At 59.7% G+C, this 19,967-nt stretch overlaps 8 protein-coding genes across 8 annotated transcripts; 3 read left to right on the top strand and 5 right to left on the bottom strand.

Moving 5' to 3' along the window:
* The first annotated feature begins 2,078 nt into the window (after positions 1-2,078).
* TRAVEDRAFT_138389 (DUF89-domain-containing protein) lies at positions 2,079-4,277 on the top strand. The gene is made up of 10 exons (XM_008034458.1): positions 2,079-2,216; positions 2,341-2,387; positions 2,442-2,689; positions 2,767-2,885; positions 2,944-3,082; positions 3,138-3,371; positions 3,426-3,616; positions 3,669-3,824; positions 3,874-4,074; positions 4,128-4,277. The coding sequence occupies exons 1-10, from the start codon at positions 2,145-2,147 to the stop codon at positions 4,179-4,181; spliced, it is 1,461 nt and encodes a 486-aa protein (XP_008032649.1). The 5' UTR covers positions 2,079-2,144; the 3' UTR covers positions 4,182-4,277.
* Positions 4,278-4,377: 100 nt separating this feature from the next.
* Positions 4,378-7,636, bottom strand: TRAVEDRAFT_55062 (U3 small nucleolar RNA-associated protein; the record flags this gene model as incomplete). The annotated part of the gene is made up of 6 exons (XM_008034155.1): positions 4,378-5,093; positions 5,155-5,291; positions 5,351-6,443; positions 6,496-7,352; positions 7,403-7,550; positions 7,602-7,636. 6 exons carry the CDS (start codon positions 7,634-7,636, stop codon positions 4,445-4,447), a joined length of 2,919 nt encoding a protein of 972 aa, XP_008032346.1. The 3' UTR covers positions 4,378-4,444.
* Positions 7,637-8,631: 995 nt separating this feature from the next.
* TRAVEDRAFT_87838 (uncharacterized protein) lies at positions 8,632-8,889 on the bottom strand (the record flags this gene model as incomplete). The annotated part of the gene is made up of 1 exon (XM_008034457.1): positions 8,632-8,889. A coding segment is annotated over one exon (258 nt), but the record flags the coding sequence as incomplete, so codon positions are not given.
* Positions 8,890-9,615: 726 nt separating this feature from the next.
* TRAVEDRAFT_67920 (uncharacterized protein) lies at positions 9,616-10,724 on the bottom strand (the record flags this gene model as incomplete). The annotated part of the gene is made up of 3 exons (XM_008034456.1): positions 9,616-10,203; positions 10,272-10,599; positions 10,669-10,724. Coding segments are annotated over 3 exons (972 nt in total), but the record flags the coding sequence as incomplete, so codon positions are not given.
* Positions 10,725-11,345: 621 nt separating this feature from the next.
* On the bottom strand, positions 11,346-12,913 carry TRAVEDRAFT_138381 (NIPSNAP-domain-containing protein). Its single transcript, XM_008034455.1, has 9 exons — positions 12,707-12,913; positions 12,552-12,654; positions 12,447-12,492; positions 12,300-12,394; positions 12,176-12,243; positions 11,954-12,123; positions 11,800-11,901; positions 11,657-11,729; positions 11,346-11,596 (listed from the first exon to the last, which is right to left on the bottom strand). The coding sequence occupies exons 1-9, from the start codon at positions 12,785-12,787 to the stop codon at positions 11,528-11,530; spliced, it is 807 nt and encodes a 268-aa protein (XP_008032646.1). The 5' UTR covers positions 12,788-12,913; the 3' UTR covers positions 11,346-11,527.
* A 143-nt stretch (positions 12,914-13,056) lies between these two features.
* On the top strand, positions 13,057-15,229 carry TRAVEDRAFT_157845 (uncharacterized protein). Its single transcript, XM_008034454.1, has 6 exons — positions 13,057-13,482; positions 13,542-13,664; positions 13,723-14,130; positions 14,186-14,543; positions 14,606-14,763; positions 14,819-15,229. Exons 1-6 carry the CDS (start codon positions 13,096-13,098, stop codon positions 15,029-15,031), a joined length of 1,647 nt encoding a protein of 548 aa, XP_008032645.1. The 5' UTR covers positions 13,057-13,095; the 3' UTR covers positions 15,032-15,229.
* A 179-nt stretch (positions 15,230-15,408) lies between these two features.
* TRAVEDRAFT_41416 (radical SAM enzyme) lies at positions 15,409-17,398 on the top strand (the record flags this gene model as incomplete). The annotated part of the gene is made up of 8 exons (XM_008033902.1): positions 15,409-15,549; positions 15,611-15,731; positions 15,843-16,010; positions 16,084-16,204; positions 16,261-16,480; positions 16,749-16,756; positions 16,815-16,953; positions 17,384-17,398. 8 exons carry the CDS (start codon positions 15,409-15,411, stop codon positions 17,396-17,398), a joined length of 933 nt encoding a protein of 310 aa, XP_008032093.1.
* Positions 17,399-18,925: 1,527 nt separating this feature from the next.
* Positions 18,926-19,866, bottom strand: TRAVEDRAFT_41415 (uncharacterized protein; the record flags this gene model as incomplete). Its single annotated transcript, XM_008033901.1, has 2 exons — positions 18,926-19,683; positions 19,737-19,866. 2 exons carry the CDS (start codon positions 19,864-19,866, stop codon positions 18,926-18,928), a joined length of 888 nt encoding a protein of 295 aa, XP_008032092.1.
* Between the last annotated feature and the right edge of the window lie 101 nt (positions 19,867-19,967).

Raw genomic sequence — 19,967 nt, 5'->3', positions numbered from 1 at the left:
GAGTCGAAGATGTCTTCTGAAGCCGCAGTTCACGCGCACAGCGTAAGCAACTTTGACCCCTCCTCGCACGCATCTTCACATCTTGGAGGTCTCCCATGATCACAAGGCTGCCCTCAAGTAAATGCACGTTCGATATCGAAAGCTGAGGTCGTACGACGCACCCCATTGACAGGCACCCCAACGTGTCCGCTGTGGCAAAGGACCATTCCCGTCGAGCCCTCGAGGACATCGGGGGGACTTCTGACCTTGACGCGCTCGCCGGGGAGAAGCAAAACGCAGCACAAGCCTGAGGATGCCGCAGGGAAGGCGGAGGACGTACGTAAATTTGACCCGGCGCCGAGCATGCCCTCGAAGAGACCCCGAATATCCGCGCTCGAGTACACGCCGCACACTCTGTCTGGCAGTCATCCCTCGTACCAAGGATGATCGTATGAGCAGCACAGAGCAGTACTTGGCGAATGGGAAGGGTGTGTTCTTACGTAGGATGGCGCGTGCCGTCGGCTTGTTCCAGGATCTACGACTTCATCTCGGAGGGCGCGGGTCAAAGTCAAGCTTGTCTGAAGGTGTTCTCCGCAAGGCACGCGCGTATACATGGTTGTCGGCCGTTCGGAGCGGGCGCGTTTACGTCGCGACGGTGTGCGAAGCACGCTCCCGTGAAGTGCCTGCAGAGCATCGCCGTGCTATGTTCTCAAATGCATGGAACGCAGAGCAGGAACGCAAGCAGCATCCGGAAGAATCCACCACCTTGTGTTCTGCAGGATTGTGCATCCACGTAAACCAAGCCCCATGGATGCTCGCTCGTCCCGGGTGCAAGAGTGCGTCGTCTTGCGCGTCCTCAAGAGTAGTACGGAGTGACACGCCTGCCAGTGAGCTCGTCGGTAGCAGACACCCGGAATAGCTGCATTTAGTCATTGCCAGCAACTTTCAGCGCGATGCTACCGAGTACGGAACGGCATGGCCAGCACACAGTTCTAACCCGTAACGGACGTGCCACTCACCAACGTATGCATGCATCATAGGGCCGATTACGGCCACACGGCCGAACAATTGCGTAGGACCCCATCGGTGGGCCAGGGGCCGTGCGGTGGGGCTGCCACTTGACCGAGACGCGTCAACCGAGGGGCACGATGGAAGGTGCAAGAGAAAAGTGCAACGTCAGCGAGCGAGTGCGGGGGCGAGAGAGGCAATTCTTCTGGCTCCGCGAGTGGATCCCGTATACGCAACGGCGGCGGTGGGTAGCAGCAAGAAGCAGTGGCCCGTGGGTGCAGAGCTAGCCCACGCGGCGCGAAAACCGGAGTGGCGGAAGAGAGCGCGCCCAGGAAGGCGAGGAGGGCATCCCGGCGGACCTGTGCATCACGGTGGAGCGACCGGCGATGCGTAATAGAAGGCGAGAGGGCAGAGAAAACGGAGTGTAAGAGCGAAGATGGCAATAAGGTGATTTCGAACGGGGGACTGATAATGTGATAAGCGGCGGTTTAGCTGCATGCCGAGCGGTGCGCCGTTCGAAGCAGCGCATATGACTTCCCTGCCGCACAGTGGGCGCGCCGAATTTAAAGATAGCGAAGGCGTCGACCGGCACGCAAAAGACAGCGGTCGGGCGGGCGCAGGCAGGGTGCGCGCGGAATCCCGAAGCGGTGGGAGGCGGTCGCCGATATCGATCTGGGGCGGGATTTGCAGGCGAAAGGGGCAGGCGACCTGCCCGGTATGGAGCGCGAGTGCAGAGATCGGCTTCGGCGCGTGACGTCATTTTGAGAATGAACGAGGCTGGGACATTGGCCGACTGCAGAAAACGGCTGCGACGATTCCCTGGATTCCAAACTCTCTTGTCCCCGGACCCCCACCATCCCGCTTCTTACTGCGCCGTATAAAAATCCGCACAGGTGAGCGTCCCTTCCTCGTCCTCATCGTCCCCGTCCTCGACGTGCAATACCCCCGCGACTTCGCATCCCTACGCCACCCCCGATACCCTACTCGATACCCCCACTACCGCCATGGCCGACAGCTACTTCCCCCCGACGCCCCCGCACGATGCTGACTCCGTTGACCACCAGCTCTACGACGACATGAGCGCACCCAACATCGCCATCAACGGCGCTGCCCCGCCGCCCAACGGGACGACCGGCACAAAGGACGCACCCGGCAGAATGTCTCTCAAGCTCTCCCATTTGCCCAGCAGGCAGATCATCAAGCCCGTCTACCCGCGTTCGCCTTCTACGGTACGTTGATTGCTTCATACGCGTCTTGTATTGCTCGTCTGTTGGGGGCCTGTAGCGGGCAGCCCGACTTGCGAGCAATTTGATCCGCATATATGCGCTATAATGTGCTAACGGAGCATTGCAGATCGACCCCAACAACCCGCCATGGCCTGCATACCGTGGCTACCACGAGTGAGTCGTCCGAAAACACATTAGCGGGATGTTGTGACTTACCACTCGGAACAGGTACTCCTTCGCTTACGCGACTATGGGCCAGCGCCTGCCCACCATCCTTGGAAAGGGAATCGAGGACGTAGTCGTCACTCTCAACCAGGAGTACGACGAGGAACGCGTCGTCGACCTCGTCCAGTGTATCGAGCGTATGGACGCCCTCATGGGGGAGTTGCAGGCCCAGGCAAAGCTCCGCCCCATCATTGACGATGGCGAGGCCGACGTAGCTCTGTGGAACAAGCTCATCGCGAAGTACTTCCATGGTGAGTAATCGCATCTTGGGGATGATGATTCGCGTGTGCGTAGTATATCAACATGGTTTACTGACCTAAATCTACAGGCAAGACGTTCATGAACGCCCCTTGGCTGTTCGCGGAGGCGTACAAGTACCGTCGTCTGCAGGAATGCTTCAGCATTAGCAAGTTCTGGAAGAGCTACGACGTTTTCTTCAGGCAGAAGGTTGGTAGTCATTGTGTTCTTGCTCTTGTTCACCAGTTGCTAAAACGTGTCTTTGTAGTGTGACACCTTCTCTCGCTCAAACGAGGCCGTCTTCGAGCTGTCCATGCGTTTTGCTGAGCCTTTCAAGCTGAAGGACGGTCTCTCTCCCGACCAGAAGCTCGAAGCCGAGCGATTGATGTTCAAAGAACTTACTCAGAGTGAGTATATGCACCCTGTTCTTGTGTGATGTGAAGGCTTACAGTCAACGGGTAGTCTGTCTCTGGGGAAACTCGACGGATTTGTCCCTGCTGATCAACATGACGGAGGACCAGATCCGGTCCTTGCAGTCGACGGGAGGCGCCAATCTCGCCGCAACTGAGAAGAACATCCTCGGCAACCACATGCAGAAGCTCTGGGAGACAGCGCTCACCCTCCGCAACACCGGAGGACGGGTCGACTTCGTTTTGGATAACGCTGGCTTCGAATTGTACTGCGATTGCGTCTATGGTGAGTACATCCTCCGTTCGACCCAATTCAATGGTGCTGACCTACATATCTTAGCCGACTTCCTCATCCAAAGCGGTCTGGCCAAGGAAATTCGTTTCCACGGCAAGCGTTACCCGTGGTTCGTCTCAGACGTCACGAAGAAGGATTGGTCGTGGCTCTTGAACACCATGGTATACGGCCACCTATTCCCCAAGGCTTCTGAGGAAGAGAAGGAGAGTCTGCGTCGTCTCGGCTTGCGCTGGAAGGTAAGCGGCGCGGATATTTTGCGCAATCGCTAGGGCTAATACGTCAGTATAGCAATACGAGAAGGAGGGCAAGTGGATCTACGAACAGCATCCGTTCTGGTGCACCGGCTTCACGTTCTGGGAGCTGCACAACGAAGCTCCTGATCTGTTCCTCCACCTCTCGCGCTCGGACCTCGTCATCTTCAAGGGTGATCTGAACCACCGCAAGGTACACAATACTCACATATTCTGAGTGATCAAAGCTGACTCTTCTGCAGTTGACGTACGACTGTGCCGCCCCGCCGTCCACAGACTTCGAGATCGCCATCGGTTCCATGGCGTCTGCTGCTGGCGCTCCCAGGGTGTGCAGTATGCGCACGATCAAGAGCGACGTGGTCGTCGGCCTTGGTCCCGACGGCGATGAACTCGCGGAGCGTCTGGACAAGGAGGAGCCTGGCTGGAAGATCAGTGGCAAATACGTGCGTACCGGCTCTGCAGGCAGACGAATCATTACTCACCCTTGTTCACATAGGCTGTCGTCCTCTTGTCAGAAGGTCGCCCTGGCGAGAAGGTTGTCTTTATGTGAGGCTCCCCCCATGGAGAACGTTGAATATGTGAAGTTGGCCCCGACATCCTGTATGCGATCCTTTGTATCATAGAGCACATCCTCACCCTGTATCAGACCCCATAGTGTAATAGACAGCATATCTTGCGAGCACTGAAGCCGCCCTGAACAACCGCTCGTCGCAGCTGCCTGCACTGATTCGGATGTGAACATCCCAGCTAGGTGTTAAGCACTAAAACAGTACAGCAGTTGATATAAGATACTTTTATACGGCGTAAGTTATATCACGCAGCGACCCCTATCGCTCTGTCGATATCCATGGCCATGGGCTCGTCGCCGTCGTCGTCGTCACCCAGCTCGCCGAACAGGCCATCGTCCATTTCGGAAAGCAGGTGCTCGACGACATAGCTGTCCTGAAGGAGCTTCTCCATCCTCGTGAGGTGCCGCTCCGTGTACGGGATCAGCGCGTCGATGAGCTCCTTCAACGACGTCGTCCCGCGCCCTTCGAGCGGGACGGCCTCCGCCGTGCCGTTCTTCGCAAAGCCGTCGTCTTCCTCGTCGTTCGCGGGCGCAGCAGTCGCGGCAGTAAACGCCGCCTCATCGTCAAACGCACGCGCAATATCCTCCGCCGCGCGCAGCTTCACGACCGCGTGCAGCACGCGCTGCGCAACCACGCTCGTCTTCGCGCGCGCGTTCCAGTCGCGCACGTAGCGCAGGAGGCGCGCGAGGTCCGTGCCCGGCAGGGTCCGCAGCACCTCGTCGACCGCGGGGTGGCCCGTGAACGAGGGCGCGCGCGGGAGGTCGTCGGCGGGGGAGGCGGCGGTGAGCGCGGCGAAGAGCTTGTGGAGGCGCCCGGGCTGGGACATGCTGAGCGCGAGGAGGATCGCGTTGCGGTAGTCGTGCAGGGCGAGGTAGTTCTGGAGGTCTTGTTCCCTGTGAGGTGGGTGTTAGTTATGGGGTATGGGGGAGGGGAGGAGGAGGAGGGGAGGCGTACTTCTCGACGAGGGTGGCGCGTGCTGTTTCTTTTTCGACTTGCTGCTCCTCTGTGCAGTCTTGCCAGAAGGTGACGACGGAGTCTGCGGCGCCGGAGACGATCGTGGACTCGTCGCTGCTGACGGCGAGTGCCCATACCTGACAAGAATATGGTTCATTGGCTGTGATAGGGCATGCCTAACGCGGACTGTACGTACCTTGTCCTCGTGGTTGTCCATAGTCGCAGTGCACTCCTCAGTGCGGACATTCCACAACTTCACAAGCCCATCGCTCGCGCTGCTCACCAACTGCATACCCGCATTCAAAAAGTCGACACGCAGCACCGAGTTCGTGTGCCCCTCGAACGTCTTCACGCATGTGAAGTCCTCCAGGCTCCACAGCTTCACCGTCTTGTCCCCGCTGCCCGTCGCGAGGACGCGCTCGGTGCGCCCGAAGCGCACGCACCACACCCCGCGCTTGTGGCCCTTGCACGTCCCGAGCAGGCGCAGCTCCCCGCGCACGCCCGCGCCCGTCGCCGCGTACTCGATCTCCCACACCTTCGCGGTGCGGTCCTGCGAGCCTGACACGAGCAGCCGGTCGTTCGGCGCGACGTCGAGCGCGTTGATGTCCTTCTCGTGCGCCTTGTGCGTCGTGAGGCTCTTGCACTTCACCACACGCGCGTCTGCGTCTGCGTCCTCGTCCGCGTCGTCCGCGGGCCCTGTGAGCGACACTGGCGATAGGTCCCACATCTTGATCGTCCGGTCCTGGCTCCCGGTAAACATGAAACGCAACCCATCGCTCCCCGAAGCCGAAGCCGATCCAGACGGAGCGGCGTCGCCCGCGAAGGCCTTGCGCGACAATGCGACGGCCCCCACACTCTCGGCGTGACCCTCGCAGATGGCAATGCAACGCCACTCCGGGACCGCTGGGCTCTCCGCGTCCGCGCGCGCGGGGACGGGGGCCCATATCCGCGCGGAGCGGTCTTTGCTGCCGCTCGCGAGCACGCGGCCCTGTGCCCCGCTGTCGAGGCAGAGCACGATTTCGGAATGGCCTGCGATGAGGCGCGCGTCTAGGGAGGACGTTGAGTATACGCGAATAAGCGACGAATTCGTCGCGAGCGCTACGTGGGTGTCGGAGAGGGCAGAGGGTGTTGACGCTTGCAGGGGAAGATTGGGCGACAAGAACGTCGCGTCGATGATCTCATCGTTAAACCCGATGAGCTGCCGGCTGAGCGTCTGCGTCGAGAGGGAGTGGAAGAGGATGTTTTGGTCGGCATGCACAGATACGACTGTGGACGTCGCAGGCACGTAACTATAGGTGCCGTGAGCGACTGTGCAGGTGCAATGTGGCTCAGGAAGCTTACATCGCATCAACAATTTGTCGCTGTTCCTCTTGGTCTTCTGCTGCTTCGCCTTGTTCTTGCCTGAGCGTAAAAAGCACGTTGCCTTCTCGCGCATCCCAAATTCTCACTAACCCCTTCTCTCCGCCGGTGTAGAACCGGAGCTTCCCAGGACCAGATGGAGCGCCGGCGAGGTCCTCGTCGGGATGTAACAGACCCACGGCCTCGACGCGCTCAAGAACCGGGATGGTCTTGTGCAGCACTGGCGCGAACTCTGTTTCCTTCCCCTTCCCCTTGCTACTCTTCTTGGCAGGGCCGGCCTTGGAAGATATGTCCCAGACGAGCACGACAGAGTCTCTGCCGCCGCTAACAAGCCACTTCCCGTCCGCGCTGACGTCGAGGCCGCGTGGTACTGATACATGCCCCTCCAGGACGGCTTCGGGCTTCGATCCGCCACTGGCACGGGCCGCCGCAGCTGACAGATCAAAGATGCGGATGCGCGTGTCGACGGAGGCGGTAATGAGCTGCATCTTCTGCTCCCGGATGACCGACGAGGGGTCGAAGGGGTAGTTGAAGGCGAGCGCGCTGACGACGCCTCCGTGACCCTTGAAGAGATGGGTGACATACCCGCGCAGGATGTCCCATACCTTTACCACTCCATCTGCGGAGCCGGACGCGAGGTAGGTGGAGGTAGGATCGGCTTTGCATACGTGCACTGGCGCGTCGTGCGCGCGGGCGACTACGCGCACAGGTTTGACGAGCTTTGTAAGAGGTACCGAGGATGTGGGGATTTCATATACGCGGAGGGACAGAGAGGAGGTGAACAGCAGGAGATGTGAGGCCGAGGGCGTTATGCACAGGGAGGTGATGGATTCTGTGTCCTGCGCAGGAATTGAGTGCCGATTTGGCGCACGTGAACGCAATTACTCACCCCTGCAAACCGACATATCTCCACCCCTGCCTTTACATCTGTCAAGAGGGCATCCTCACCGACGCAGGTGACCAGCCTCGAGCCGTCCGGCGTTACGGCTACTGGGCCCGCGGTGTGCAGCGGCGCGACTACGCGCGCCTTTTTGAATCTACATGCGTATCGTCAGACCATGCAAGGAAGGCAAAAGCGAGCAACATACGCAGTCTTGAGCTTCGGGCGGTGTGTCGAGTCCATGGCGCAGAAGAGAGAGCAAGCAGCAGCCGGAGGACGATCGGCGGCCAATGGGAAGCGCCGCCGCCAACTTTTTCAGGCGAATGTTTGTGCTTGTTGTCCAACGGCCTCAATCCCACTCCTCCCGGCGTCTATCAGCCTTCTGATCGCGCGCGCGCTTCGCAGCTGCACCCGCCTGCGAACCCACTCAATCGCCCTCCTCCCACCCCCTTCTCCCGTTGATGGGGGGAGCCACGCTGCACCGTGCGCCTCACGGAATACATTGCATCTCCCCCGCCCCCCGCCTGACCCCATCCCCGCTCAGCGCGGGGGAATCCCCGTCGGAGTTCACAGGGCACGTCCGGGGCGGCCAAGGTCCCGTCCGCGGGGCCCCGCCGGGCCCCCTGCGCTGCTCGCGCGGCCTGCGCGAGAACGGCAGCAAGCATTGACTCGCAGCGCAGCATGGGAGCCCGCCCCCCGCTCGGGCGCGCTGTGAGTGATTATTTCTGCACACGTCTGATAGGCAGCGACCGCGACGCCCGAACAGGCACTCGGTGGGACTAACCCGGCATTATCTGGCACTTCCGACCAGGGGCTCCCGGAGAGTTGACAAGGGGACGACGTGGCGCGCCGACGCGTGCGGACACTCCCGCCATGGTCTCCAGAGAAGACTGTGCGAGAACGCCGACCTTAGTGGCCGGGATGCCGAGCGAAGCAGGCTCGAGATACCGACTTACAGCACTGCCGTAACACGCGATAATATTGACAGAACTAGATAACCAACGCACGGCCGCAGAACAAAACGCACGAGAGAGTCAATAATCCTGGACAGGTTATCCATAAATCAGCAAGGGGGCAGGTATGGGTACAATCCGCGAGCAATCCGCTGAAAGGCCGAATGTGGGGGTGGGGGATGGACAATGGACAAGGGGAGCACCATAGGGAGTGAAAGACCAAAAAGACGAATGTGGGGGGCGGGGTCACGTTCGCGCCGAGTACCCCGCCGATTTTCGTGGCGGCTGCGCCTGATACTGTCGGAGAGTGTCCTCGGCGATCCTCCGTCGCCGTACCTCCTCCTCGAGGGTTTTCTCGGCTTGTATCCGACGCCGGACCTCTTCTTCGCGCATGTTCTCCGCAACCTTCAGCGCGGCCTTCGCGCGCCCCGCCTCCTCTCGCGACGCCTGCAGCTCGTCGGAGAGCCGCAAAGAGGCGGTGACCGCGTCTTGGGACTGTCGTCGCAACCCCGACATCTCCATCTTGAGCCGCTCGATTGTCGACTCCTGGTGTTCGATACTGGGGTACGCCGAGAATGCCCCGTGAAGGACCGACCTCCCTGGCTGAGATTGAGAGCCCGAGTAGGAGCGGTGACTGGGTCCGGCATATGAGGCCGAGTTGTGGTTGTGGTGACGGGGATCATATTGGTACGGCATGTCCTCGGAGCTGGAGTAGTCGTCATCGGTGTATGGTCCTCCCCCTCCGTCCTCCTCCCAGTCCATCGAATCGTCGTCATCTTCGTCGTACATTCTGCGGGAACGCATTGTAGACCCATGGCTGAATGATCTACTGTCCACCGGACGTAACTTCGCGATCGTGGATACCGAAGTGTTCCCATTGGTAGTGACAGGAGAATGTTGGGGGTGTGGATGGGGATGTCCATGAGGAGGATGCGAGTGCGAGTGCCCGGAATTGGAATGTGCGGAATTGGGATGCGCTGAAAGAGGGTGTGGGGATGCCTGCCCAGGTGGAGGAGCGTGAGATTGCGCGTAAGGCGACTGCTGAGGGTGTGGGTGGCCCGACGGCTGTGGGGGCGAAGGCGGGGATTGATTATGCGGCGAGTGCAACGGTTGAGAGTGCATATGAGGACGAGGGGGGCCATGCGTGGGCGGCGGCGGGATGGGCGGCGAGGATTGTGCATACGGAGGGAGCGGGAGACGGCGCGTATGAGAGGGAGGCTGGGAATGCGCATGGGGTGGGGGATGCGGGGATACATGAGATGGAGGTGGGGCGTGCCCGGGATGGGGAGGCTGGGATTGTACTTGTGAGTAAGGAGACTGATGTATGTGTAGGGGGGGCTGCGAGGAGCGGATGTAATGGTTCGGCGGACTCGGGCGCGCCTGAGGATCTTCCTCAGGCAACTGTCGCGCAGATTGAGAGTCGGGGTGAACAAGACTCACCGACGCCGAAGTAGCAGTAGAGGATGTGGGCGGCGTGTGAGAGGGTGCAGACGCGACGCTTGAAGCACTGGATGGTGTCGCTGACGGTGGTGGCGGAGGAATCTGCGACGTTGATATTGGTGTTTGTGTGCTTTGTGCAGCCGGCATTGAAGGAGCCGGGGGACCGGGCAAAGCAGGCAAGGTACGCTGTCCGATGGGGATGGGAGGTGGAGGAGGCGTAGTGGACGGACCCAGCACAGTTATAGTTCCCGTCTCCGACCCGTCGGTTTTCGCCCTTCCTCCCCTCTTCCTCGGACGCTTGGTACCCGGCGGGGCATCGAGGTTTACTGTCCAGTACGACCCGAAGCCGGGATCGGAGGGTGGACGGGGTTGACGCTCGAACAAGCGATTGAGGGAGAGATGATGCCGCACAGATTGCTGGAGAAGTGCGGTTTAGCCACCTCCTGTGCAGAAGGCGCGCGCGTGAAGAGTGGGAGGGTATTCACCTTCCATGCCGGCCCCGCGGTCTTATAATACGGATATTTCCTCTCCATCGCCGCGTAAATCTCCCTGATTGTGAGCCGCTTTCGTGGGCTACCGAGGATGGTGCAGCGCAGGATGACGGGAAGGGTGTGTTGTGGGCGTCCGTCGGTATCCGGAAGACATGCTAGCGTGTCTGGGCAGTCGGGATGTGGTTCGTGCGCGCGTATGAAGACCTCTGCTCGTGGAGGTGGGGGAGGGGGAGGGGGCTTTATCTCGACTGTGTGGATCGTAGCTATGGGCTTGTCTGTCGGAGACGTTGCGGAGCTGGTTGGGGAGCGGACGGTCTGCAACCTGACGATAGAAGCCGAAGGCGGGGGGTGTGAGACCGCGAGAAGCGGCGGGTGATGGGGCGTTGCGTACCTGAGCGACGACTCGTAGGACGACTCCGGGTTGAGAAGGTTGTTGAGGGAGGACATGGGGGCGGGAGGGAGGGGGAGAGGGGGGAAGGAGCGACAGGGCGGAGTGTGACTGGGGAGAGGAAAAGGCAAGAGTTGGCGCACAAGTTGAGCTTGTGGGTCCACGACCCCCACTAGCCCTTTGTTCTCTATTAGATCCGACCCCCGATCCAAACAAACGCACAGCCCTCACCACGCCAACAAATATTATTTCCGTCCCGACACAACCCCTTGCGACCTGGAATCCGCACATGGTCCTCTTTGGCTTCTCTTAGTATATTTTGCCGCGATATGCGCTGGCCTGCCAGCGCACTCAAGCCACAACAGCGTTTGATGTGTGTTATCGGACTTTCGCGTGCGCGGGGGACAACCCCGGAATCGCCCACTATCATTGGTCGATCAGCCCGCCCGGCAACTCTCTGCGCGCATCGATCCTGCCCGTCTTCTCCCCTCCAAAATTAAGCTAGCCCCAGGGTCCTCAAGGCCTCACAGGGCCTCACCCAGGGTGCTATCAGCCTGCGTCATGCGACCCGGAGTTCGCAGCCAACGTACAGTAATCGTGAGGCTGACGATGCCCGTGCTGCGCATGGCACATGTGGCTCCGAGTCAGTGCCGGCGGAATCGTTCGCACGGGGTGCGAATGTCGCTGTCAAAATGCGTACGATGGAATTACGCAAGGTATGCAACTATGCCTATTCCAGGGGAGATAAATATACAAGCACCGTCCAAAATGATCGTCATCCGACCCGACCCGCAAACCATACCCGGCACCCACATGGTGCAACCAACTGGCCTCCGCTTCATACAAGCGTTGTCCTTGCGCCTTACTTGAGAGGGCTGTATGCAAGGGGCTCCAGGACGACGGAATCCATCAGCATCGAGTACTCAGCAGTCTAAAAGGCAGCGTCGTCAGCTAACGAACTGTGACATGCTCGACCATCGAAATGACGTGCCTTCGACACGGTCTCTGACCATCCGTCGAGTTGCCAGGCCTTCTCGCGCGTTTCCTTGCGAGTTTGCAGGTCCCTGGTTGTAAGTTAAAGCGGCCCTGGCTAAATGACATGATCGCCAGGAACAGGAGAATGGAAGCGCGTACGGGTATTGCCACATGTGGTGGACCTGGTGCAGCCGACCCACTTGCGAAAACCATGCCCCGACGGGCTCAACGAACTTCCTGCGGGCTTCGATGCCCTTCCGCCTGGAGGGAGACATGAGCAGTGATCGACAATATGGGCGCTTGACCCCCTTACCAAGCGTGCTCCCACTGCAACAGAGCTCCGGGATGAAGCTGGTAGGTACGAAGCTCGAAGACACCTCCTTCAGTCCGAGGAGGAGTTGTCGGGAAGAAAGCGAACTCTTGGCAGAGTTGCTGAGACCGACCCGTCAGGTGGGGAATCAACTGGCTGTAGGTCTTGAGATGCTGTAATACACTAGCGTGAGTATGTAGACGGTATATCAGCGGGTTGGTGTACCTCGGAGGCTTTAATCTTCTGGGTTGTCTTATCGTAACCAGAGTAGTTCTCATACTCTAAAATGTGGTCTGCCGGCATGTGTGAGATCACGACGGACGGGGTTTTACGGCCGAAAGACACGCACAGAACGTGTCCTGCTCGCCGACCACGGCCTCCCAGCTACCGGTAAGCTTAACGTGCAAGTCCGGGTCCTCCTTGATCGCCGTGTAATACGCCTCTCTGCAGATAAACGTCAAAAAGAGGATGTCAACGCGAACAAAGAGCTGCTCACGCGGCCTTCTTGTACTCTTCCACCGCCGCGGGCTTGACCTTGTGCACTATGAGTGCCATGGGGCTTGTTATGGGTTCTCGCAAAGGGGCCTTCCTGACCGCTCACCTTCGAAGCCATGAATGTACTTGCCACGCGCTACGAGCCTGCCATGCTGCTGAATTTGCACGTCACCCTCTTGTTTCGCTTCCGGAGATCCATGCAGTAGAGACTACACGCTCAGGCGTCACCTCCTTGACGTCCATCCTAGCTATATGCCTTACCTGCACCGAGATTCCACGGCGCGCTTGCACTAACGCCGCAGGGTTCCGCCTGACCGCCTGGGTGCTGAGACGGGCCAACATTGTCGCGTAACGTTGGAGGATCGAAAGAGCGTGTAGCTTTGCGCGAGAGGTCGAGTCGTCAGAGAACTGGTCGTCGACGCGTAAGTGCAGGAGATGGGTGCGTTAGAGAGGGTGCGGAGGTCGCGGGTTTAGAGGACGTTGTGTGGAGGCCATCATATGACGTGGGCGGGGCAACCGCTTGGCCCACGTGGGTATATGCGCCCGTTCTGGACGCCATCCACGATGAGCTCGCGGGTTTGATCGACGTCTCTCTCCGTCTCTCTCCGCGACGACCACCCTCGACCACCCTCGACTGCCCACGGGTTGCCATGATCACATTCAAACAGATCTTCCGCGCGGTGCAGACCGTTGCGGTGCCCCTCATCCTCGCCTACGTCGTTCGCTTGGTCTGGCCTGAGCAGACCGTCGAGGAGACTCCAGCTTCCCTCTACCGGCCGTTGCTAGCCGATATCGACTTCGTTCCCAGAGTGCTGCCTGTGACCTTCCGTGCCGACGTTCCCGAGCTCGCCTCTTACGAACGCGTCTCCGTTGTGCAGAACAGCACTGGACCAGCCGACACTACAGCCGTGATACTCAATTGGTCGCGCTTCCCGAACGTCTTGCTTATCACTTCTCTGCTCTGCGGACCTTGGCTGGACAACACCATTGCACAGGTGTACATATGGAACAACCACCACAAGCCGCTCTCCTATGAAGTGTGCATACCGCTTTCTTACTCTCTCTCCGCGCCGTGATACGACGATATCGAACGCAGGACTTGAAGAACACCGGCTGCCCGCGCTCGAAGCTGCGCATCCACAACGCGCCCGCGAACAAGCTCTTTCAGGGGCGCTACCTCGCGTGCGCCCAGGCTGATACACCGTACTGCTTCATCCAAGTGAGCTCTTGCCTTCCGTATCTCGCGGGAGTAGAAATTGACGAGGGCTGTTCCCTAGGATGATGACTTCCTGATCCGCTCAGAGATCATTCAAACACTCCGCGCACGCATCGCAGAGCCAGGCGCATCTGGAGCTATACACCTGCTGCCGCCGGACCAGCATCTTTCGACGGCGCTGCGCGAGGTTCACGTTAGGTCGCCGGATGCATCCCATCTTGCGGACATCCACACCTCCTTCGCTTGGTTAGGCTACGGGGCGATGCTGCGCCGGTCCGAGGCCCAGCGGTTCCTCAACCTCATGCGATACCTTAGGGCCGCCGATGATGAGATGAAAATGGCGGACAACTTCTTTACCATCCTGAGCAACCGCGTGCCCGAGGTGTGGTTCGACCAGAACTTTGAACTCGGCGGAGGTCACGCCTTTACGGTCGGCTCGGAAGGCGATGAGCGGAACAGGGACTATACGGTGGGTATCCTTCGCGACATTTCGAGAGCCTGCACTGAAACCGGCACTCTCCTAGCTCAGGGCCACACGATATCTGGAGTCGCTGACACACTGCGGCCATGCCTCATGCGACGATTCTACGGTCGACAAAGACCTGCCACGGCCCAGGCCGCCATACGTGACCCTCGACGGGCCATATACCCCTTCCGGGCAGACCCACGCAGCGTGCCGTGGGTCCGCATGTGTCCTGGAAACTAATATCCGTTTAGCACCCGAGACTATCTCTCATTTCGCCACGAACGTCAACGATATCTTGACCCTCGAACGCCGCAACTCCGACATCTTAGGCGAGGCTGGGAAGTCCAATTACCTCGAGCACGCGCCGTCCAACGCCGTCGACTTGAAAGCCGAGACGGTGTTCCGGAGCTTCGCACGTACGTACTGCATTTGCACGAGTGTCGGATAGCCATTCGGACTCCTAACGCTACCGAACAAGACGCCGCGGAGGGCGACACGCTCGCGCTCGACATTCTCACGGACATCAGCGACGCGCGCGAATGGACAGCGGTCGAACTTGTGTGGCTCGTGGGCGCCGCGACGGAGGACATCCTGCAGGCGTGCACGTTCGAGTGGTCATCTGACAGCGTCACCTGGGTATGGCGTTTCGCCTCGAGTGTATGCGGCGTCTCGATTGCTGAGAGCTTTACAGCACGCCGCCGCACATAACCCCATTTGCTACGCCACCACTCGTGAGGCGACCATCGGGGAGGAGAAGGTGCCGCTGAGCGAGTGCAGTGTGCAGATGGTGCTCGGCTCTAGTGCGCTGCATCTGCGGGCGACCGGCCGCCATTACAGGGCTCGGCTGGGTGAAGACAAGTCGGCGAGATGGGTGGTGGCGGAGGTGTGGCTGCGGGGTCTGTAGGATGGCAACAGACAATCATTGGATACAGACGTGCCGGAGGATTCAGATGTAGGCCATGGATGTCGGAGGACCTCTCGACTTCGCCGGTCGCTGCAATGCTCGCTGCTCGCGTGCTATTGGGTAGATAAGAAGGGCGCTGTTAACGCGTGTTTATAATTTGCTTTGCGACACTCTTGATATCATTAGCGGACGTATTAGAAGGCTCATAGAATGCCGGCGGCGCACCATTAGCTGCTGTCGGCCGATTACTAATACGGTCTGTCCCATGCTACCCGAGCATGCCCCTTGAGCAGCGTCGATCGTGACTGTAGTCGACGAGCCGCTCATGGCCACATCTTCGAGCACGCCGAGCAAATGTCTCTTTGCAGTCGACCACCATGATCCGCCAAGCTGCGGTCTCCTCCCAGGCTCCACTCAAGCCCATATCGCGCAATTTGAGCACGTCCGCGGTGCTACGACACGCGGAGGTGTTACCAGAACTCGCAAGCTCAGCGAGCGGCTTACGGAATCGAATCAAGGTGCGCCATTGCCAAAGATCCTTGCAGTGCACACTAACGCGAGATCACGCTGGTGCCACAGCATAGGATCTCGCGCGTAGACGCAGAACGGGGCCCCAGTGTCTCCCCATTTCTCGTGGACTCCTTTGCCCGGCGGCACAACTACCTGCGGATCTCGCTCACCGAGCGGTGCAATCTCCGATGTGCGTCTCTCTCCCCCTCCGCGGCCACGTCCCATTGCAGAAGCAGCGCACCCCCGGCCGCCCTACCTGTACGAAACGCCTCGTGGAGATGCAGCTGACCGGGTCTCACAGGTTTCTACTGCATGCCGAGCGAGGGCATCGAGCTATCACCGCCAGAGCACATCCTCTCGGACGACGAGGTGATCCGTCTCGCAACATTGTTCGTCAAGAGCGGCGTGACCAAGATCCGCCTCACGGGGGGCGAGCCGATGGTCAGGAAGGGCATAGTTGATATCGTCGGTACGTACGCGTCGCAGGTCGCGATGCGCCTCCCCGAGCGAGTCCGGACACAGTTGACAGTGCACCCGACCAGGCCGACTGCACGGGCTGCGGAAGCACGGGCTGCAATCCATCGGGATGACCACAAACGGCATTGCGCTCCACCGGAAACTGCCTGCCCTGGTCGCGAACGGGCTCACACACCTGAACATAAGGTTTGCACCGCACCCCGTCGCTTCCGGGAACACGAGAGATTAACAGTGCCCTCCAGTCTGGATACTCTTGACCCTTTCAAGTTTGAGATCATGACGCGCCGGATGGGCCACGATGCGGTGCTGCGGTCACTGCAGACGGCGCTCGCGTCCCGGGAGCTCCAGTCGGTGAAACTGAACGTGGTCGTGGTCAAGGGTCTGAACGACCACGAGGTTCCGGACTTTGTGGAGATGACGAGAGAGAGCCGCCCTGTCCTAGTCGTGAACGGGTCATACAAGGTTTGCACGCAGTGTTCGGTAGCAGACCGGGAATATATTTCGTTGAATGGACGGCGGCGACGGGTGCCTGATCTGGATAGGACAAAGAGAGAAATAAAGCGTACCTTTGGTGGTTTCGTGGGTCGTAGTTTCGCGGTGTTGGTGGTTTTGTGCGTCGTAGTTTTGTGGGTCGTAGTTTCGCGGGTCGTAGTTTTGTGGGTCGTAGTTTCGCGGCGTGGGTCGGAATTCACAATGGGTGGCTTCGTGATGGGCGATGACGGCGAACTAGGCGGAGAAGTGCGTTCGCGCATGCGGTGGCATAAATAAATATATTGCGACTAATGCGTACGGGTAGCGACTCGAACTACGGGCTCGTCCGCCTGGGAGAAACCCGCCCAGCCACTCGCCCTCGCGCCCGCTACGAGCTGAACCACCCGTGGCCCGCGTGTCCGTGGTCTCCGTCCGCGCAGACCCCGAGGAACACCGCTCGCCATGTACGTCTGCCTGCGCGCGCAATACCAGTCAGTCGGCCTTCCGCGAGACATACAAAGGCCGGCGTAGCATCGCGGCCTGGAGCGAACACTCCGGCGCCCGTCGAGAGCCAGGGAGTGGCATCTGCGGGAACAGGTGCTCTGTGCACGCCGCGGTCCCGACAGACCGGGCTCACCTTGACTGAGTCCCCTCGCGGGCACACAGACCGGTCCGAAAAGCGATCTGCTCACTGGCAATCCGATATGCGCAGTCTTGTGGCCACAGGCTAGCTGTCCTTGCGCGTTTGCGAGTGGGCTGTTTCAAAATGTGTCGGTACGCCCATTTGGCGCACCCAACAGCGAGACGGCGTGCGGGCCTCGTAGTTTTGGAGGATGTCGCAGTAGCGGGCAGTCGTTGATGCGACGCTCTCAAGTACTCCTGACTGCGAGACAGATGATCGTGAGCTAACTATCGCCGCACGGGGAAGTCCGTGTACTGACCTGGGGCACCGTACCTGGATCACGTATGCCAAGCTTGGCTGTTGATACCTACCCACGCAGAGAGCAGACCGCGGAATCGCCGCAGGTGTAGATGCTGACAAGTCAGACACACCAGACGCACGCTGCATGCGCGAGCGAGATTTGCGCGGGCGGCCCTCCCTGGCGTATGCCGCGAGCTTACCGAACACCATGCTAGGCCCTCGCAATCAGACGCACGGACACCGATGCCGAGTGGCACGCGACATTACAGGGGAGAGCTACGGGGTCCAACTTGAACGCACGCTGCACTTGCACTCAGGCGAATGAGCGGTCTGACGACCGCGCCGCGCACCCGACGTCGTCGGATCGTGTAGCTGCAACAAAAGAGACAGTCAATATACAGATCCAAAGGATGGGGACAGGCACTCACTAGCACCGTATTTGCGTCGAAATGCATGCGCACTTGGCCGTACTATCGGGATGTTCCATGTCTTGTTCACAGTGCCGCCATACGGTACATCGAGTTCACCCCCGTCGGATACCGTGCAGCGCTGTTTGTGCGGGGTATCAGTAGCGACGTGTCACCGGCATGACACGTTCAAACGTGGCCCGCTGTGCTCGCTGTAGCCTGAGTCAGAACGTAGCACATTATATACACGTACTAGGATAACTCACTCGTCGATAGTCACACGGACATTTTGCTGCATAAGCGAACGAACTCATCGAGCAACAGACAGGAGATGGGAGCGGCGGAGATGTGAAGGGCGAAGTCGTATCTGCTGAGAGGAGGGGAGGGGAGGAGGGCGGGGTCCACGGGTGGTCTTAGCGGCTATAAAATGGTCCTGTCAGAGCTGTGCGTGCTGGGTACCGAAATATAAAGTGAGGGCGCTCCGTCCTCACGCAGCGCGCTGCATCGGCCTATCCGAAAGCGTGGACTTGCCTGTCGCATGCAATGTGCGCTTAGAAAAGTTTCATCTCTCATGACAAACTGACTCACTTACCAATGAGCGACGTTATTAGCCAAGTCCCAACGACTCGAATTGGGGTGTGGCGCTGTCCGTTCGCCGCGCCCGAGTCCGTGGTGGGCCCAAGTTCGAGCTGAAGTTAGTATTGGGAATCGGCCCGTGCTGACTGCCTCCAGGGTCTGGCAGGTCTGCGGCATGGGAGTGCACAGAGAGAACCACACAGAGAAGAGTTGCGCTGCGTGGTCTGAGAGGAAATCGGTGTCGAGCTTGGGCTGCAGACATGACGGTCGAGACAGACATATTGTGATCGGCCGCACAAGCTCTGGCGCCCGAGCTTCCAAATTCTCCGAAACAGGAAACTCGCCTAGTTCAGAGCGCTTGTCAGGCTCTCGTCTTACCTCCACACGACTCAATTTGACGGCCCCTCTCCTAGCTGGGAAATTCAAGAAGCAAAGGATTATATGCATACAGTATGCTATTTACACACGAGAATGAACGCTGCCGACCCAACTTCAGCAAGAAATGCTAGCAAACACTGCTCCTCGGCCGTCCTAGAACACGACCATCCCTAACGCGTCCATCGCCATCTCGGAACACATCTCCCCAGCGCCGCCGTACGGAATGGGAGGGAGAATATCGAACGAGGTGAGCGCGCCCCATGGCATGGCGGGAAGGAACTCCAGCAGCGGTTCGCGAACGAGCAAGTAATGCTCGCGCTGGTGCTCCGAAGGTGGCGAGTCCAGGCGACGGTCCTCGGCGGCCAACTCGAGTACAAACGGCTCGCTCTTCACGCCCTCCTTCGGGAGCGGGCGCGGACGGGAGTAGGGGCCGTCGAGGATGCGGCGGCGCGGCCTCTTGATGTCGCTGCGCTGCTGAGACGGGATGCCGTCGAGCAGGGCGGCGGCAGTGGAGGGCTGTGTCGAGATGGGCTGGACACCGATGAGGCCCAAGCCCTCGGGCTCGAGGACATACGACAGTACGACAGTGGGGTCCTGCGCATCAGACGGCGCCTGCGCTGACAGCTTCCCACCAGCACCGGGACGTCGATAGTTCGGGTGCACAGTGGCTGGGTCGCACATCGCGTTCGCGATGTCCTCAGGTGTCGCGGGCTCGAAGTAGATCTCGCCCTGCTTGCAGTGCTTGAGGAGTTCGGCCAAGACTGCGATCCCGCCTGGGATTTTGCTGAAGCTCGTGTAGGGGATGGAGGGCGGCCAGCCGGAGAGCTTGCACTCAAGCAGGATGACGATCAACTTGGCATAGGAAGCATAGGAGTACCGGAGGATTGCGGTCGATACGCCCGAGACCTCTCCTGCTTGCACTCGTCAGCAACGATACAGCCTGGAGCACGGAATTGATACTCACGGAGGTTACTGGTCAGGCATGCGCTGATCTCATCCTCAATCTCCTCGCGAGCTGCCGGCGGGTGGTGGTCGTACGCAGGATGGTGGTCGCGATCAAGGTAGTTGGCGGCAGTGAGTGGCTCGGTAAACATGGTAGATGAGGAGTGCGTCCGACTGGGGTCAGGGGGAAACAACTGGGCGTCCGTGAGCACCTTTATGAATCCCTCACGCTGCGAGCTGCTAATAATTCGCT

This window comes from Trametes versicolor (genome assembly GCF_000271585.1).
Source record: "Trametes versicolor FP-101664 SS1 unplaced genomic scaffold TRAVEscaffold_1, whole genome shotgun sequence".
Taxonomy (NCBI): domain Eukaryota; kingdom Fungi; phylum Basidiomycota; class Agaricomycetes; order Polyporales; family Polyporaceae; genus Trametes; species Trametes versicolor.
The sequence above is the reverse complement of the archived record's forward strand: the minus strand, read 5'-3'. Positions and strand labels throughout refer to the sequence as shown.

Coding starts and splice junctions, on each gene's coding strand:
- TRAVEDRAFT_157845 (XM_008034454.1), top strand. CDS start 13,096: ATGATCACATTCAAACAGATCTTCCGCGCGGTGCAGACCGTTGCGGTG. Junction 13,483..13,541: donor ACAAGCCGCTCTCCTATGAA/GTGTGCATACCG, acceptor TATCGAACGCAG/GACTTGAAGAACACCGGCTG. Junction 14,764..14,818: donor CATCTGACAGCGTCACCTGG/GTATGGCGTTTC, acceptor AGAGCTTTACAG/CACGCCGCCGCACATAACCC.
- TRAVEDRAFT_138389 (XM_008034458.1), top strand. CDS start 2,145: ATGTCTCTCAAGCTCTCCCATTTGCCCAGCAGGCAGATCATCAAGCCC. Junction 2,690..2,766: donor CATCGCGAAGTACTTCCATG/GTGAGTAATCGC, acceptor CTAAATCTACAG/GCAAGACGTTCATGAACGCC. Junction 3,617..3,668: donor GTCTCGGCTTGCGCTGGAAG/GTAAGCGGCGCG, acceptor ACGTCAGTATAG/CAATACGAGAAGGAGGGCAA.
- TRAVEDRAFT_138381 (XM_008034455.1), bottom strand. CDS start 12,787: ATGTTGGCCCGTCTCAGCACCCAGGCGGTCAGGCGGAACCCTGCGGCG. Junction 12,124..12,175: donor AGAAGATTAAAGCCTCCGAG/GTACACCAACCC, acceptor AGTGTATTACAG/CATCTCAAGACCTACAGCCA. Junction 11,902..11,953: donor TTGCAGTGGGAGCACGCTTG/GTAAGGGGGTCA, acceptor GTCTCCCTCCAG/GCGGAAGGGCATCGAAGCCC.